The sequence below is a fragment of the Equus asinus genome, chromosome 23 (assembly GCF_041296235.1).
Source record: "Equus asinus isolate D_3611 breed Donkey chromosome 23, EquAss-T2T_v2, whole genome shotgun sequence".
Lineage (NCBI taxonomy): Eukaryota > Metazoa > Chordata > Mammalia > Perissodactyla > Equidae > Equus > Equus asinus.
This window is the reverse complement of record NC_091812.1, coordinates 31,895,034-31,914,634: the sequence shown is the minus strand read 5'-3', so window position 1 is coordinate 31,914,634 and position 19,601 is coordinate 31,895,034. Positions and strand designations below refer to the sequence as shown.

At 42.8% G+C, this 19,601-nt stretch overlaps 1 protein-coding gene across 3 annotated transcripts in view; it reads right to left on the bottom strand.

Annotated features, from left to right (window-relative positions):
• CEMIP2 (cell migration inducing hyaluronidase 2) overlaps positions 1-18,856 on the bottom strand; it is a 72,377-nt gene extending 53,521 nt beyond the window's left edge. The window contains exons 1-2 of one of the 3 annotated variants that reach the window (XM_014848870.3): positions 18,739-18,856; positions 2,407-2,749 (exon numbers count right to left, since the gene is read on the bottom strand). In XM_014848870.3, the coding sequence (XP_014704356.3) occupies positions 2,407-2,737 (331 nt within the window). In that variant the 5' untranslated portion in view covers positions 2,738-2,749; positions 18,739-18,856. Of the gene's footprint in view, positions 1-2,406; positions 2,750-10,641; positions 10,777-17,545; positions 17,686-18,738 lie in introns of those variants that run through there. The other 2 variants (XM_014848861.3, XM_070495479.1) reach the window with 2 other exon arrangements.
• Between the last annotated feature and the right edge of the window lie 745 nt (positions 18,857-19,601).

Sequence of the window (19,601 nt, the reverse complement as noted above, 5' to 3'; positions counted from 1 at the left end):
AGCTGAGAAAGTAGGAGTGGGGCTGGAGTAACTGAGGCAGCTTCAGTGGAACAGTTTACACTAGACCCCCAAGTGATGCAGTGTATTTAGCGAAGAGGAGTATGAGGGGGCGATAAGAGCACTAGTGATGCAAGCATCCCTTGCTCTCCAAGCCCAGGTGGTTGTTCAGCTGGAATAGCCAGGTGTAAACTACATTGAAACTAAGCAAAGGGAGGAATAGACAAGATATGCTTGGGAATCATGAAAGTGGAAGGTACATCTTTAGGGATAATATACGCAAAAGTAGAGAGACTGGGTATAGCACAAAGATACTAGTCTACATAGAAAGAAAATTCTGATTCCTCACTTTGAAGTTGCATAACACTAATGCAAACATCTTACTTCTAAGCACTTCTATGGCCCTAGGCTTATGCTTTCTCTTTCAGGTGACAGAAACTACTGCAGTTAAAATTAGTCTCACGAGTTAAGTCCTTGGCAATTACCCATGGAACTGATTTTTCTCACAGCAGTTTCATAATTGTTGATATTTAATTCTTTTGATAAATCAGTGATTATCACTATTATACTAAGAATAAGCCTTAAACTCTTCTTCCCACTGAAGAAACAAATCTCATGAATTTGTTCTGACTTAACAGTGAAGATTCATTGAACTTTTCTTCTATCTCCCTTTCTTCCCATACAACATCTAGCTGGACTTCTCCGTCATGTCATGTCACAAGCAAACATATGCCCCATGTGATAAGCACTGTACTCAGCTATGGAGAAGAATATCCAGTCTTTTGAGATCTAGAGCCTACCACAATAGTTATATAATTCCTCTCAATTGTTTAGTTATTCCCCAGGAGAGCATGCTTCATTAGAACTATCACCAAAAATTCTAGGCTGTTTCCATCCAGTAAAGTACATTTAATGAGAATATCTGTGGTATGCAAAAACCATTGAAAAATAGCTCAGCCAGCCCCACCTTCCTGCTACCCGCTTGTTGAGCAGTGGGTGCGTTATCAAAGTTACGTAACAGCAATAACCACAGTGAAGCTGACCCTGAAATAGTTCAGCATACCAGATCTTTCCACTGATATTCTGCACTTATCCTGCCAAAATGTGAAACTAAAGAATGTTGATTCAAGGAACCACATCAGCGATTGAATGTCTTAGATGGAAGACATCATTTAAAGCCACAGATTTCAGCTCTAGTTTTCCACTAATCTAGCATCCCTTTAACTGCAGATTACTTGGAAAGAATGACTCAACAGCAGTGAACTTGGCTATTCTGCCGGAGAAAAGGGGAGAGACAGTTAAAGCTGTGTGCAATGGAAAGCAAGGTCAAAAGTTCATAATGTGGTCTATTGGCATGGCCAACAAAGATGTTGATACGCACATCTCTCTTACTTCAGGTCTATTCTCTTACAAGTATGGACACTACCTCTTCCAGGACCTTGAAGTCTGTAAGCTCCCTAAAGCACCCATGAAAACTAAATAAAATAATATTTGCAGGTCTTATAAATGGTAAAATCCTTCTCAAATGTTATAACCATTTAAGGAGGTACCTAATTCAACAACAATCTGTTGTAGACTGTAAAAAAAAATGCAGATAAATATGGTACCCAGTGCAGGCTGTTATGGTCTGCTTCTCCTTCCATAGCACGGAGCCCTCTGATTTTGAGAAGGATGAATGGGATTCTGTTATGAGGCCATTCTTTGTTGGTATTATATTCAGGCTGACTAACAACAAACTTCTTCAAAATCATTCAAAGTATGGATACATTACCAACTGGAAAAGCAAAGGCCTCCTAAGAAGTTAAAGCGTCCCTACACGATGTTGACCACGAAGTCATGAGTCATTTGTAGACAAATATATCAGAACTTATACCTCCTACGGGATGTTTTCTTTTAAGGATATACATTGTTCCTCAAAAATACTTGAAGCTTCTCTTTTGGAACTGCCTCCCCAGCCAGTTTCAAACCACAGAACTCAAATCTTATTTTTTTCACTTATTTTTTTAAAAAGATTAAATGTAGTTTATCACTACCTTTATGATCAAAAAAACTTTGAGCCATCTGAAAATCATACCTCCCACAAAGGATGAAACTGTGCTAGCACAAGAATTAAGTAAAGACTTTTAAAATTAGAATTTCGAAAAGAAATTCTCCAAGAACATCCTGAGACAAAGTGACAAAATGGAAAGGAAGAGCCATCCTTTAAGTGGATCATTTCTAGTGGACTCCTTTAACAATTGCTCTCATTTGTAAGAAGTTACACCTCATATTACCGAATCGTAGTATTAGTCAACTAGACCCAACTTCAGATAACAAAAGATTTATAGAAATGTTTATTCTACCATTTCCTCCCCTCTTTCTTCTCCTAGAATATGTTCTACGTGCACACACACACACACATGCACTTACCATCTGGAGCATATTTTGAGGATATTCCTAAAATGATTGCCAGTGCAACAAAAAATGAGAAGCTAGTAATAGCAAAGCAAATGAAAGTATTTTTGTGCCTCTTCTGCTTTCGGCTCTCTCTCTGGGCTTGCTGCTCTTCAGATGAGAATGCAAAGGTGGCCCGGGCTTCCTGTCTGATGGAGGTCAGTTTGGCTGAAGCTTGGCTCTTTGGAGGAGGAGGAGGGCGCAGTGGGACAACCTTCCCTGGAACATAGCCAGATGAGTGGTGGCTGTTTCCATTCTGAGGTTGCAGGAAAGCAGGGGAGCGTCCCCTGGAATCAGTGGCATGCATGATACACTGTCACTGCGAAAAGAAAAAAAATTAAGGTTCAGAAATGTGAGAATTGTAACGGCTTTTTTTTAGTATATTTTTATTGTGGTACAAGATACATATTATAAAACGTACCACTTTAACTATTTTTAAGCGTACAGTTCAGAGGCAGTAAGTACATCCACAAGGTTGTACAACCATCACCACCATCCATTTCCCAAACTTTTTCATCATCCCAAACAGAAACTCTGTAGCCATCAAGCAATAATTCCCCATTTCCTCCTGTCCCTGGTAACCCAGTAAAATGACTTTTTGAAAATATCAAGTCAGCTTACATCCATGATATAACAAACTGCTTCAAAAGTCCCCTTCATTGCTCATCTTCCAATGCCGCTGCTTCTCCAGCCTGGCCACACATTATGATCTGCTAACGCTAATGCCCTTAACACAATTAAACCAGGATCTCTGAGCCTGGGAGCCAAGCATATATGTCTTTTAAATGTTCCCCACGTGATTCTAACGAGCGCCGGGTTGAGAGCCCTAGCAACTTTCTCAATTTTCAGTGTGCATAAGAATCACCAGGGAAGCTTGTTAGAAATGTAGATTCCTGGGCTCTTCACTCTAATGAAATTTGTGCAAAGAGGGCCCTGGACGGACTTTACATTTTAAAAACACCCCTTGGTGACACTGCAGCAGGTGGTCGCACTTTGAGTATCATTCTTCTAAGCTCTTCGAATTGAAGTTAAAGTCCATGCGTCATATGAGGATCACAGGGTGGCCCTCACAAGTTCTAACAGACAAGCATTCACGCTTAGTATTTAATTCCTCACTAGATTCGTCTCGTGGGGAAGCAACTTAAGTATTTCTACCTGTGTCAGCACTAGAGACTCGATTCACTTAGTGAGAAAGCTAAAGTCGAGATTATTTCTTTAAATCCTCAAATTTAAAAAAAAAAGTAGGCATTCAAATATTATGTTTAAGATGATAAAAAAATAGCTAACACTCATAGAGCACTTATTGCCAGGCACTGTTCTAAACACCTTACGTATATCAACTCATTTAATATATTTACTACAACAGATCTATGAGTAGGTGCCCTTATCCCCATTTTACACATGAGAAAAAACTGTGGCCTAAAATAGTTAATTAGCTGGCATATGGGAGAACCAGGACTCAGACACATTCTGACTCTCGGGTTCAGGCTCTTAACAGTTACCCTACTGTGTCTTTCTAAACAACTGAGAGGCAATAATTTCAAAGAATCAATTTCGCAAGGGCGAAACTAAACTGTGCTGAGTCTGAAAGGGCACAGTAATCTCCGGAATTCTCCACGCAGAAGTTCACTAGACTATACATGATTCTTTCTTGTCTAAGAGAAGCTGACACACAAAAAAGTGAAGTCCTTTTTTATTTTTTATATTCTTTATAGTAAGCACTTTTAAGTTTCTGAATGAAAGAGTAAGTTTTGAATGAAACCTTACCTTTACTCTGCCCGTCAGAGAGGGAGAGAGGGAGGGAGAGAGGGAGGGAGAGAGGGAGGGAAGGGGAGATGGGGGGGAGAAAGAGGGAGGAAGAGAGAGGGAGAGAGAGGGGGAGGGAAGGGGAGATGGGGGGAGAAAGAGGGAGGAAGAGAGAGGGAGAGAGAGGGGGAGAGAGGGAGGGAGAGGGGGAGGGGTGGAGGGAGAGGGGGAGAGGGGAAGAGGGGGAGGGAGGGGGAGGGAGGGAGGCGGGGGAGATAGAGGGGAGGGGGAGAGAAAGAGAGGGAGGTAGGAAGGAGAGCAGGGAGGAGGGGAGGGAGGGGGAAGGGAAGGGAGGAAGGGCTATGACATATAAGGTTCTTATTGCAATGACTATGGATAAATAAGACGTGCTCAATGGCTTCAGAAACATGATGTTCAACCTCTCCCATTACTTCCCTTCCTTCAAAACTAGAGCATCTCAGAGTCACCTGACTTCATTCAATACCCTTATAATTAATCACCCTCATCTTCTGCCAAAAACAATGAATAAGATCCTGGTTATAAGTGTACGTCCAAATTGCTCTAAACTGCAGCAAATCCATTAAACACAAAATGTGGTCATTAGAGAAGCCACAAATAAGCATTCCCAGGACCCAAACAACCTGGAAATTAATGGGGACAGGAAGGGAATCTAATCAAGAACTGATGCTGATTTTACATGGGGCAAAGAACAATCTCAGTGTATCTGTCAAAAATACTTGGTTTGTGGGGTTTGATTTCTGAACAAAAGCAATTACTTAGATGAAGCTTAAGTTTCATGACAAAAGGAAAACAGCATGAACCAAGGTGCTATGGAAGAAACTGCTGCGTGTGCCAAGCAGAAGAACGAAATAATGGATACATCCCACTGGAACAAATGAGAGAGTGGTACAACAAAGACCCGTTTATGATCGCCTGTTAACAAAGAAAGGACTAAACTAGATATTCTTGAGTGCCAGGCTCGCCAGGGTGGGGGGAATCATGACTATAATCTGCCCTGAAACGGGAGTGGGAATCTTTTGTCTGAGGCTGCAATCATCCGATACTTCATTGTTTCAGGGTGAGAAAGATTGTTATTATTTAACAGGCTAGAGGACCCTTTTGTGGGAGATAATGTCTCTCCAGATGCACCCACAATAAAACAAAAGGCAGTGAGAAGCTAAATGAAGTCACCATCCCACTGGGAATAACTAGTGTCTTCACATTCACAAAATGGTATCCTAACATGAAATTCAGTTTGTGGTGTCTGCCACAATCTAAAAGTCAATAAATCAAAAATAATCACAGTTGTGTTTTCCCCATAATTCTTCTGCAAAACTATATAGTTTTGTGTATATATAAATACTATTTCTAAACACAAATGTGTGTGTGTATATATACAGTTATGTGTGTGTATATATATGTATAATCTGAGCCCATTAACTCTATTTTACCAAAAAACATGTAAATGCATACGCAGCAAATACAATCATTCTTTTCCTAAGTAACACATTGTTGCAACAATATCTTAGAATAAAATTACAACAAAAAAAGTCATATTTTATCCAGACTTCCCTCTGAATTTACTAAAATTTTTAAAGATATAAGATCCAAATACATCGCTTTGGGCTTTCACTTTACATTTATGAGTTTACGTTATGAGTAGTAGTGTGAATCAATTACTTAAAAGTATATTGATGGTTATAGATGTAAACTATTCATGGGCAAAAACCTGACATTTCACTCATTCAATAAGCAGTTGTGAGCCTTTGCTGTCATTAGAGGATAGTGTTAGGATTTATGGGGGACAGACAAAAGATTGACAGCATCCCTAAGAAATGCAATTGCTAAATTCAATTTTAAATCACTTGATTGAAGGCCGAGAGAAATCAACCAAGCAAATATTGTAAAAATGGTGGTCAGGTTCCCAAGCTATCTCAACAACGGTTGTTTAATCCATATGGTTGTCAGTACTTGTAGTTTGAGTTTGGGGTCTTGAGAACAAAGGAGGCACCTCATAGAGGAAAGAGGATGAAGAGTTTCCTCTGGTCTTCAAGGCGAGTATCAGGTGCCATTTTAAAATTTTTACTACAAATCAATGTTTCTACTTAATACACTTAATTTGTTTGTATTACATGTCATTGTTTAAAAGGCTGCATTTCTGGTGGAAAGCACATATTACGTAGAAGGAACACATGAGTATTCTTTGATATATTTTAAGGGCTGTCACAGCCTGTGCTGAGTCCCTAAAGACAGATAATCCAAAATGAGAGAAAACCCAAGTCATTCATACTGAATTTGGAAACACACTCCACAAAGTTTTTGAAGTGTAAGTTTTGGTATTTAGATGTTTCTTGGAAGAATTATCTTGTGAGTATTTATTTACCGGATGATATAAAGTGGTAGCCCAAAAGGCTTGGTAATTAGTTAATTAATTAAAAAATAAAATTAGGGGCCAGCCCTGAGGCGCCATGGTTAAGTTCAGTGTGCTCTGCTTCAGTGGCCCAGGTTCAATGGTTTGGATCCCAGGGGCAGACCTACACCACTTATCAGTCACACTGCAGTGGCAACCCACATGTAAAGTGGAGGGAGATTGGCACAGATATTAGCTCAGGGCTAATCTTCCTCAGCAAAAAATAAATAAATAAAATTAAACAATTAAAAATTTGCACAGGGAATTTAGGCAAACATTTAAAATAGATAATGAAAGAAATTACTAAGTATATGAAACTGTCATATCAACTTAAAAGATATACATGCAAATGCTGGAAAAAAAGGGAATCATTCAAAACCTAGTACTTCTGTCTAATTACCAGTTGCCTTCACACACACACAAAAACACACCTTAAAAACTTGCTGTTATTTTAAATAAAATCCTTCTCTTGGATAAAGAGTACATAACCTCAAACAGTATCTCAAGGTAGGAGGGGCTTGTACAGTTGCTAAGAGCATTCAATTAATTCACGCGGTAATACAGTAGTAATCATAGAAAGTAATTTATTTGGAAATTTCAATAACATTAAAGGAGATCATGGTTGTTAGGATTTTTTTGACCTATAAAAAGGGCTATGATTTTAACAAAATTGAGATAGTCTCATTTAAAGTTTTCAAACACTATCTCATCCATGAAGCCTTCCCTGGATTCCCCAAGAAGTTGCTTGCCTGTCCTTCCCTGTCCTCTGTTTAAAATGCTTATTGGATCCTCTTGCTTTCTGCCTCATGTTTCAGGGAATGTACATAGTTGGCCATCTACCGCAGTTGACTATAAGCCTCTTGAGGTCAGGGACGACATCTTACTCATCTTGGTATTCTCAAGGGACCTGACGCGTGGTAGGTTCTCATAAGTGCTTGATGAATTTAGATCACACTAATCCTCTGTATATCGTACACACACACACACACACACACACACACACACACACTGGAATTTCCCATTAATCCTCCTTCAACCTCCTTGAGGCTCTGGGAAATCTGTTTAATCTCTATATATCAGTTGTCCTGACTTGGGAAAAACCAAGAACATTTACTACTTCAAGCAAAAGAGTCAATGCATTAGTTTTTACAAAATACAATCCTAGTATGCAATCTAGTGGGTAATAAAAGGTATTATTAATACTGCAAATAGGAATTCTAAAGATAAAGAGCAGCAAGCTATCTAGACAAGCTCAACCATTCACAATATTTTCTAACAGTTTTAACAACACACCTCTGAAACGCAGCAGGCACATAGGAAAAAGGAAAATGTTCCACTCCACTTTATACTGTTACGCTGACAGCCAATAAATGCTGGGATCAAAGGGAAAGTAATTCAAAACTAATAAGAGCTCTTTAAAAGGGCTGAGTGTTCATGTTCTCTCCATGGCTCAGATGCTAACATGGAAGACAAATGCCTACCACACGTACACAGTGGTTGAGGACATTCGTCCTGTAGACCATATGCTCAGTCCTCAAAATTGTCCAGCCCCTCCAACCCAATGCACAGGGGGTCCCACGGCTGGCCATGCAGATTGGCTCCATCACATTGAACCCTAATGAAAATGCAATACTCTTGACTCATTTAAGCTCTTTTAATTCTCCCTACACTTGCTATGAGAACTTATTTTTGAATGGAAAATTCAGGCTTATAGGAACAGTCAAGAAGTTGGCATGATCTCATCAAGTTTATTCTTTGATTAAGGACAAAATTCTTGAAGCAGTATCCAACTTAAAGGTCAATTCTACAAGTTACAGTCTTTGCTTTCCAAGAGTTTCAGTACAACTGGCCAAAATCCAGCTGAGGAAACTTTTCCTTTTATTAAGATCTTGGTAGGTCTTTATAACACACTGACTGGTATGCTCCGTCACAGCAAAAAGTAAGACACGCCAGGAAAGAGAAGTGTTCATGAATTATCATGAAAACAAACCATAGAGGTTTACAATTATTAGTAATAATGACCTAATAAAATTCTCAACCAGCTCCTAATGGCCTTGAACTTTCAGTTAATGGTTCCAGCTTCCGACCTCCTATTTTTAGGAGAAAGACAACAGAGTAACATCAAGGTGATTTTCAGGTTTGGGTTTTTTTGGGGTGCGATGGGGTAGAGTATTTCATTGAGTTTTGTTGTGTATTCAGATTATGTCTGTAGCTGACAAACAGTGAGCTCACTACCTCAATCACACAAAATTGTTCAATAACAAATAAATTTAGCAATGTTGACTTTTAGTCCCTTTAATTTCGCAATTGGTCAAATATTTAAGTGTGATCGATATTCTCACGAAGATTGTGTATTTAAATACATATTATAAAGATTTTCAAAAACAAAGGTTGAAGTTAGTTTCAAGGGGGAAAATCCTTTTCTATGTAGTTTAGAGGAATATATTTTATTACATATTCTATTCCTACAGCATACAGGATAAAATACATTCTTCTACAACCACCACCGGAAAGGAATTCAGCATAAATGCTAGGTCTCTACGTATATCTATTTGGGAGAAAACAGACAGCTGGTGGGAAAAAATGAAGTTCCCTTTCATTCAGAGATCTGCTTGGTTTTGTGGACGCTTACTCCCCAGGAATCAACTCCCCCGAGAATTCTAACCAGGACAGAGCCTTCACACTGTTGCACAAGACACATTCTCCATTATTATCTTGCACTTCTCCTTTTCCTTCCACTCTCAAAATCAAGATGAGTCACCATCACCTGCAATTGTCTGGTACATTCCCAAGAAATAAGACCCTTTGCACAGTTAGTTTACTTACATTGATGAGCATACCTCGGCCAAAGTTGAGAGGTAGAAGTGAACACACCAACCCTTAATTACAAATCTTTCCCTATGAAGTGAAAGGATAAGGGACTGAGAAACTTCAAATCTATTCCCCTACCTTTTTTCTCCACTTGGTCAATTGAGATGCACATGTGGAATGATATTCTTACAAGTTAAGCTACTATTACACATAAACACCAATATACACCAGACTTCTAGTTTGGTAGCATGTATTGTTCACACTATCTCCTCCCTCAAAGGAAATAATTCTCTCAATATATGCTAACTCTATTAAAATATAATACAGAGAAATTATAAGGAACACTTCAAGTATGTAGTCCTAAAAAGACTAAATTTACTAAAGAGTGGGGGTTTTTTTTTGCCACTATGCATTTGAATTGGAGTATTAAAGTTAGATGTTTGTTCCCTCCCCCCCCCACGCTTAGAAATTCACTTTTTGGTTAAGCTACACCCTCTTTGCTAGAAAACTATAGTCAGAAAATAGTACATCCCTGGAAAAGAAAAATTAACTGAAAATACTAAGAATTTGTTTATGTCAAAAACAATGAAAGAATAAATGCTTATGAGTCTGTGTTTAAGGAATTCAGATTAACACATTAGCTACAATTTCACTAAAGTGGATAGATCCTCCACAAATTATACTGAATCTCCTGTTAAAACATGGATTCCTCAAAACAAGGAGTCTTTATTTATAATATCTAATGTCCAAAGTAAATCAAGTTAACACTTTCCCATTTTAAAGTTAAATAAGTAACATTTAAGGAATATTTTTCATTCATTCTTATACTCCTCTCATTTATGTAAGGTACAGGAGACAGCGTCTGATTTTTCTGCCACCAAATATACTCATTCATCTTGTCTTTTTCAAATCTGGTAAGCGTATCCACAAAACGCAGTTCGTGACCCTAAAGCCAAGATGGCTGATACAGCGAAAAGGCTGGTGAACATTATCACAGGCAACAAAAGAGACACAAAGGGAGGATAAATACAGACTTACAGATCAACGGGGAGAAAGGGATGATGAAGAATATCGAACACTCGTTGCCCAATCAAAAGGAAAATAAAAGCAAAGTACACAGGGCCCTGGATGGAAGCAAAGATCTAAAGGAGAAACAAAACTGGAGGCAGATCATTCTTCAACTTGGAAAATGGGAGAACGAAGGAGAGGGTCATTTTACCCACCAGTCCTCTGCTCTTCACTTCTGTTTCTTGTTTTCCAATTATTATTCCTCAGATTCTTTTTTATCCTCAATTCTTTCTATTGAAAGGCTCTTCTCTTTTCTCTTCTCCCTCCCAATCCTCCTTAGACCGTCCCCCCTCGCCCTTGTTCCCCAAGGGCCGGGAGGACACAGCAGAGAGGCTCCCAAGCTGCTGACAGTGACGGATGGCTGTGCAGAGGCACACAATGGCAGGCGCAGGCATGTCATCAGCCTTGCAGCTGGCCTTCAAAAGAAAGAACCAAAACCAAAGTCTGACCTGAGGGAGGCTGATTTAATGAAGGTTACAGCAAAGGGCAGAGCTGCCTGTGGGCTGCATTCTCTGCCGAGTGCCAGGGACAAAGCTTTCAAATACTTCTCAAGAAGAAAGACCCAAGAAAGTTATGTTGGGAGAATGTTGAAAGGTGGGAAAAAAGAAAACGAAACAGAGACGTGTTTGATAAATAAGCACAGACATGCCAGAAGTTCATGATTCTAGTGATATCCAGAAATCAAAATGCAATGACAGTAGGAAACATCTAATGAGTATGTTTTGACATGCCTTTCAAACTAGGAAATATTCCAGATAAATAATGAGATGCCCAGAGTGGAGTGATCCAGGGCTACTCAATCCAGCATCAAAGTAAAGTTTCTATTCACAGCAGGGCCCGTACCAGAATCCAAATGTACTATTTCTTTTACCTACCACACATGGCCTATTTTTTATACAGTTTCAACCTCTGAGAGAAAAGCCTTGCCAAACAGGGAGTACGTTCAGGTTTGAGCATCTCTTATGGGACAAGAGCTCTGCTAGATGATAGGGACCTAGTGGTGCAAAAAAAAAATATACATGATCTCTGCCTTCAAGGAGCTCAAAGCCCAGTGTCGAGGGCAGGAGACGACACAAATAAACAATTAATTGCAATGCATGTTGGGGCAAGGACACTGGGCTGGTGGGTCTTAGGAAGTGATGGCCTGAGTTTATTAAATCCCTACGAATGGAAGAGAGTTTAAATTTTCAAGAGCCCTGGCAAACTTACTTTCCCAAATGTATACATCAGACTACTACGAACAGCTCCCTTTGTGTGTGTGAACTAAAATCTGCCACTAAACTCTGCCACTAAAATGACAACACACTGTCCAACAATGACCAATATGGGAGGAAAACAGACTCACACAGTCTTCATATTCTCTGGAAGGCTGTCAGGCAGAGTGTCACCTGGAGATGAGCTCCTGGCCAAAATACAAATTAGTCATAGTCCCTGTCCTCCTGGGGCATGTGAAACCCTCCTACCAAAGGGACCATATTACAGCTCCTCAACAGTCTCCATGATGTTCATCAAAACTCAGGGGTGCCCGAGAGTCAAAAGGCAGGACCCCCAATGAATGAGCAATTACTCAGAGCTGTGGCTGGACTTTGCATAACTGGCCAGCGACAGAATACAGCCAGCAGCCACAGGACAGGCAAACGGGCTGCACGATGAGCTCAGGTGCCACAAACCCAAACAGGGAGAAAGACGACATGCTTTAAGGTTAAAGCCAGGCTCAGACAACATGGTCACCAGGCAGCCTGGGAAAGTTATCCAGGAGCTGACCAGACATCATGAAGGGTGGCCATATGGTAAAGACAGGCAGTGTCAAAATCAGCACGGGCACTTGGGAAAGCAGCAATTCACACTAATCAAAAGACATCATTAACGTTAAACATCGCGTTAATCAAAAGACATGCTGGAAGACAGTTCATCTCTCATTTGGCCTTTTCAGCTAACCCACCATACACAGCCCATTTCCCATCAAACTGCTAGCTCCTCCACATTACTAGCACTTCATTTCTGTCTGAGTATACCACAGGATGGCTGGAGAATGGCTATCAGCAAGCACCTCTTGAGCCATTAAAGCCACATCTTTCTCAATAATGAAGTATAATATTTTTGAAATCCTCATACAAAGTTGATTTTATACTGGTGGCACTGGTGGTATTAAAAAAACAATGTTTGTACACTTTAACGCTGCCATACGTCAATTATATCTCAACAAAACTAGGAAAAAAATTATAAGCCAAAATAGTTGTGTTTTGGGTTTTTTTACCAGAGTTTTTTTAATGACTTTCTCATTCTTTCTGAAACAGTAATTAGGCACTTGTCCTTGTATTAAACTTAATCTTTCCAACCCCTAAAATGTTAATAATTAACTTTCTGCCCTCATCGTATGTAAAAAAAAATATCCTTCAGGGAAGTGAGTCACCATTAGCGGACACCATTGTGACCACAGCAGACTTGCAGTCTGCAAGCACAAGCCAATAATTGGGCAAGAGCCCCCAAATCAATAACAATTTCACTCTAGGAGAGACTCAGTAATCAGACATGACCAGGACATCTAGTTTGCAGTGGATAGTCATACGTTTTAAGATACATCAAACTCAGAGTCAATTAGGACAATTCTTTTGTCAATGGCTCAATATGGATTGTCTTAAATTGTAACCCTTTTAGGCAACAATGTTCCAAACACAGATCTATGCAGTGTTATGCCACTTTTTTTCCTTTTAAGTATATTAAAGCTAAGACTGCTACAAGTTCTCCTAGGCAAACTTTTTATACTATAAAGTCTCATCAAATGTTGCCAAATTTTTACTTAATGTCCAAACTAAGATGGAGCCCTGATAAAATAAATGTAAAAGATTTATCACTTGTCACCAAGTAAGGAAATGTCTTGTCAGGAATATAATTACAAAGTTAGTCTAATAATAACAATTTCAAAGCAGAATTGCCTCCTAGATCAAAGGACTGATTTGTTGGGCGATACCAATTCTGTGTTTTAAGTTATCCACAGCTGCCCAGTCTGTTTCACTTTTTTTAAGGAGTCGTTTTAATAAGGACGCTATGCCTTGCTCATCTTTGTATTGCTCACAGCAACCAGCACAATGCCCTGCGTATCTTAGGAATGCAATAAAATATTTGCTGAACACAGTTCCTGACAACTAACATTAAAGGCTTCCCAAAGCGAGTACAGGGAAAACAAAAGAACCCGCAGACATATTTCTAATGCAATTCATAACCCAAATCTGAATAATATTTCCAGGAACTTACACCTTTTAAAAAATGTACACTTCTACAATATTTTAAATTTGTGTACTATTTATATAGAAAATGCAAGTAAAGCTAAGATTATTTTTTTACAGTTAGTTCCTCATTTAACAGAAATTTATTACAAGTAACATCACCCCACTGTGTTCACCCTATCATGCGTAACTTCTCCCAGACTAAAAAGAAGGTATGTTGTCGCCTTAAACTTGGGTGCAATGGGTTTCTAAGCCCATTTGCAAATTATTTCACCATTAAAACATTAAAATAACTAAACTGCTAACAAAACTAAACAGAAACAAGTTAGAGAATATGGGAGGAAAAAAATGGCTGGGTGTAAATAGGGACAAAGAGATTCTTATTCGTGCTAAGCCATTAATTTACTATATGACCTTACCTAATTAGTTAGCCTCTCTGGGCCTCAACTTCATTTTAATATTGTTTTTAAGGCCCTTTCAAACTACATGCTAAGATTCAGCATATGTAGTACAGTCCTGAAAACTGATTTACATTCACACCGCCCTCCCCTCCAAAGTCACATTGAACACGGCAGCTTTAAATATCTGAGTATAGATTTCTTTCAAAGGCAATTTATTAAAATGTCAGATGAGCTTAAGTCCATTTCTAGTGGAGAATTAAGGCAAGTATATTAAAGCAAGTATTGCCTACAGACTCGAGTTTCCCCGAGACAGCAGCAGCTGCTTCTAAGAGAACAGCCTCTCTTTAACAGGGTAGTTGAAAATTACACCTCTTTACAAACGGAGAAAATTAGTAAGGGTGATTTTCATGGTCTCAAAAACGCAGATGCATGGCTTTTCTCTTCCTTTCTTTTTCCTTTTCTAGATTCATCTTGTTAGGAGAGAAGAAAGCAGAAGGGCTAGCCTGACTTGGGAGGCAGAGAGCAGAGTAGGGAACTTACAGTACAGACCCAGACAAGCCCTTCTCAATTGATGTACTGCACCAGACAGGCCAGCCTGCTAATTAGTGCTCACAAGCTCAACGCCATGAAAAGATTTCCTGTGGCTGGGATGGGAAGATGTCTGAACAAGTGTGGAATGCCATTTGACAATAGCTAAGCTAAAGTCTGCAGACTTGCAGTCAAGGCGAGGTTCAGAACACTCTGGAAAGGGCCGAAAAAATAAAAATCTGTGACTGACACCAGGTACACAAAGTTATGATCTGTGTCTGTTCACAGCTTTAAAAAGAACAGATTCTGAAAGTACCTTTTGATACCAAACAGTGGCAGCTTGTATTGTACTTTATCATAGACATAGCAAGTTAAATCAAGGTTAGCCCTCAAAGAATTCCATCAAGTATTTTTGAAATCATTTTACAGATGAAGAAACAATGTGTGGAGAATTAGGGAATATGCCCAACAGCAAATTTTTAGCAATTGTCAGTCTTGTTTTAGACTCAATCTGACTTCAAGTCCTCCAGTCTTTACATGTCAAGATGGAACCCCGACACCAGTTTTCAGAAGTCCCTACTACTTTGTCTGATATTGTAAATTTTATTTTTCATAAAATTGCTTCCCCCACAATCCCCAATCTGGTCCTCCTTTGGGTTCTTAAAGCATTCTATGAGTAACTCCCCAAACACTTACATACTTACTGGGCCTTCTAACTGTTCATTTCCTTTTCTCCCTGGCTAGACTCATTTCAACAGCAGAGGTTGTCTTATCTTTCTTCATAGATGAAAGCCACCACACAGATTATCTTCACTCCCTGGGACCCCCCAAGCTTCAACCATTCCAGCCAACTCCTTCTTCCTACCAGCAAGAACACTCCACAAAGTGGACATTCGGGTTGCTTCTAGAGGGCCTGACACACAACAGGTGATTAAGAATTGTTAGTTGAATGGATGGTGAGTGAGGGGGTGGATGGATGATGCACTACTCACAAATATTTTACAGCACTTTACAAGGTCCACATTTACATACAGCATCCCATGTGAGTTTAAAACTGTGAATTTGATAGTGATCATTTAAAGTTTCTTTCTGAAGTGTGATTCATCATCCTCAAGTTCAGAAGTTGCCCAGAGGTGCATAGCTAGTAAGTAGTAGCCTTTCAGCTTCACATGACTACCCACAAGGCCCACAAGACTACCTTACTGTCTTTGTCTTCCTTTCCAAGATCGCTGTTTGAGAACAGGTTTGATTCGGTCTATTAGAACTGTTTTCCTGTTGTGAAATCTAAGACTTCTGAAAATTTATGGGTTACAGGTTAGATCAAGAAAGGAGACTTTACTCAAACAATGAGCTATGACAAAGGAAATCTAAACAAGCACCATGTAAGAATTTAGCGACGTGACTTCCCTGTTCACACACACAGTGACCAGTCCTCAGCCGGCTTGCTCGCTCATTCACACAGGCTGTTAAAGCAGAACAGGTGATGACACAGAACTCACTTCTAATCTTAATTTTCTGAGCCTGTAAACCCATTCATTAGCTAAAACAGCATCAGGTGGACTGAAGGGAAAGCCAGCAGACTTCCAGTTCCACCCACCCACCCACACACAGATTCTGCAGGGCAGGTACACAGAAAGCTGAGGGGAGTGATTTCAATGTAAAGGATAAAACGCCCTAAGGTGCTACCCAATGTTTACCAAGCAGAGGAAGTGCCTACTGCACTTTCTTCTGCTTTGCCCAGAAATGCAAACTCAAAAGAGCCCTTTGCATAGCTCATCAAAGGTACAGGGGGCTCCCTCCGCTCAGGTGAAACCTCCCTCCATCCCCCTTCCTCTAAATTCCTCTCACTTCGTACTTTCTTCTCTCGAAAACAGCTGCACACCCTTCACACGTGCAATTATGCAAGATCACATCACATTGTCACACGGAAACAAGGAGAGTCAACAGCAGCCAGTGAGCGGCTCTTGCGTGTAAGGAAAGTTCTTAAAACTATTAAGCACTCTATCCTTAACCCCTACTGCCTGATGAAAGGAGATATATATCAAAGTCTGTTTTCTTAACCTTATGCGGAGAATTTGAGTAGTTTCCGCTCCATTGCGCGGTCTGGTGACATTCATCAACCCTCAGCAGAGAGCATCCAGGGACGTCAAGACCTTGGTTTTATTGCAAGGGGTGGAGCAACTAGCATTAACTGCTGCACTTTGGGGTCCTCACAGAGCGGGACCCCCTCCTCTGCCAAGACCTCCCAACTCTGCAGAGGAAAGCTGGGAGTGGGGTCCAGGGCTAAGGCTTTCCCCAGCTTTAAACAAGGCTGCACGCGATGTTCAAGCCTCGCCTTAGCTTAACTAACAGAAAGCGGCGTGGCGGTGGGGTGCGGAGGGCCCCCCCAACCCAGGGGAATAGTAAAGAGACAAAGATCACCCCGAAGGCGTACGCGCGCGCGCACTGAAGCCCAGACTCTGCAATGCACATTCCATCAACCTTTCACTGTAGACGGCTTCCTGTGGGGTTTATTCCCCCACCGCAGCCCTCTCCAGAAAGTTTAAGGCTGTTCACACCGACTTTCAAAGGTCCATTGTTCCCTCTCCCGTAAACGTAATGAAAAGAGAGAGGGAGAGAAAGAAATCAAGACTTGGTTCCCAAAGACCCTTTCTTACGCAGAGGACTCACTCCGGGGGAGTCTCGTTACTCCTAATCCAAAGACGGGAAAGAGGCGCGCGGGGGGAGCGCAGAGGGTGCTGCGGGGGCCGGGAGGATGTTTTCCGTTTCGGCAGAAATGCCCAAAAGCCAGGCCGTCAGGAGCCGGGAAGGTGCCGGGGGACAGCTGCCTGCGTCCTCGCAGTGGCCCCCAACAGGCAACAAGGGAGACGGGACGGAAAGCGCGTGGCCCCGTCGTTTCTTACCTTCCCCGCCCCCGCTTAGCGTCGGCTAATTCAGGTGCCTACACAGCGGTCCAGAGAAACGGAGCCGAGCTCCTGGCGTCCCCGGGTCCGGATCTTCCCTCCATGGCCAAGGAGTCCCTCTAGCCCCGGCGCCCGGCGCCCGCCGCCGCCGCCGCTGCTGCTTTTACGCAACTGGCAGCTGCAGCCTCTGCCTGGAGGTGAAACACTCTCCTCCCGGGAGTGACGCGCACTTCCCTCCGCCTCCGCCTCCTCCTCCTCCAGCCCCGAGCCTCAGGGACAGGGGCCTCGGCTCACTCTTTCCCGGAGCAGCCGCTTGGCTTTCTCCGCTCCTTCCCCTCCAGGAGGAAGAGGAGGAGGAAAAGGAGGAGGGCGCGGGCCGGAGCGTCCCGCGACAATGGGGAGGCGGAGCAGGGTCGCTGGAGTCGCGCTTGTCCCTGGTCGGCGGGCGCCGCGGCTCGCTAGGGTCGCGCTCAGCCTCCGCCGGCCAAACAAGCTGCCCGGCTCTGCGGGGCCGAGGGCTGCGGATTGGGCGGGCGGGCGCGCCGACGGAGGCGGGGGGAGAGGAGGAGCCTGCGGCCGGAGGAGGCGGTGGCCGCGCAGGGCTCCTCCCGCCGCCCAGCTCCGCGCGAGCTGGCCGCCGGGGCTCAGCGCCTCTCTCTGCGGAGCACAGGACCGGCCCCCGAGCGCCCCGCGGCTGGGGCAGGGCCCCCACCCAGCGTCCCCAGCTGCTGCTGCAAAGTCCTACCTGTGCCGCGCCGCGCGCATCCGGCCCGGATGAACCTGAGCCTGCGCCCCCATCACCTCCTGGCTGAGCCTGAGCCTTCGCCCCTCACCGCCCCCTGGCTAAGCCTGACTCTGCACCCCCATCGCCCGCAGCTGAGCCTGACTCTGGGCCTCGATTACCTCCTGGCTGAGCCTGACTCTGAGCCCCTGCCGTCACTCCCAGCAGAACCTGACACTGCGCCCCCGTCACCTCACGGCTGAACCGGACACTGCACCTTCAGAGCTCGTGGCTGAACCTGATTCTACGCCCCAGTCATCTCCCGGCTTAGCCTAACACTGTGCCCCATGACCCCACAGTTGAGCTGGACACTGCACCTTCATCGCTCGCGGCTGAGCCTGACTCTGCGCCCTATCATCCCCAAAGGGACTTCCACAACTCCCACCACCGCACGCACCACGGCCGCCCCCACCTGGCCAACACGGGCGCTGGGTTCTTCGCCGTTTCTCAGGATAGCTCCTCTGGCGGCTCTGAGCGGACCTAACACGCCCCTGTCATGCTGAATAAATATACCTACCTCTCCCCACGCCCCCTGCCCGCGCTACTCTGGAGTGGCTGCCGCTTACAGGAGTGGCGCCCCAGGCCACTCCCCCGCCCACCCCAAAGTTCGGCTTTCTCTGGAAATACCTCTCTATGGATGTCCGCCACCGGCTGGAGTAGCCTGACGGCCGCCACCCCGCCCCTTGCTGGAGCCGCTCTCATCCTGGAAAAGCTTTGGCTCCAGCTGAGGGCGCGGCCCGGGCTTGATCAGTCAGACCCACGAGGTCCCGAGCTAGTGACAGCAGCAGGACTGCCAAATCCTGGTCGTCATCATCCTCTATTTAATTCGGAATTGGAAGTTTTCCCGCTAGGGAACTCTCAGTGAATACTGTACAGATAGGATTGTTCAGCTTTCAGGGTTGCGATTTTTTGTCGGTTCTCCCCCCACCCTTTTAATAAAAACTCTGTCATGTAACCACGACACACAGGGCAGGCGGGAAGGGGAATTCCCTACTTCGAGGGTTTTGGTTAAGGGCTTTGTAGAAATTAATGATTCCAAATCTTGGTGATGATAAGATTACCCGGGGGCACTTTGAAAAATTTGGATTCCCAGACCCCACCGCAACCTACTGAATTAGAGGTGCCTGGAATAATAAGTCTGAGAAAAAATGCTAGAATGTATCCTTGAATTAATTAAAACCTTGGAAAGATGCCAAAATAGCAACACGGTCTGGTGCTGCGACCTTAAAAAAACCTTACCCAACTTTGGGAGCCACATTGCCTTCTGGGAGAGAA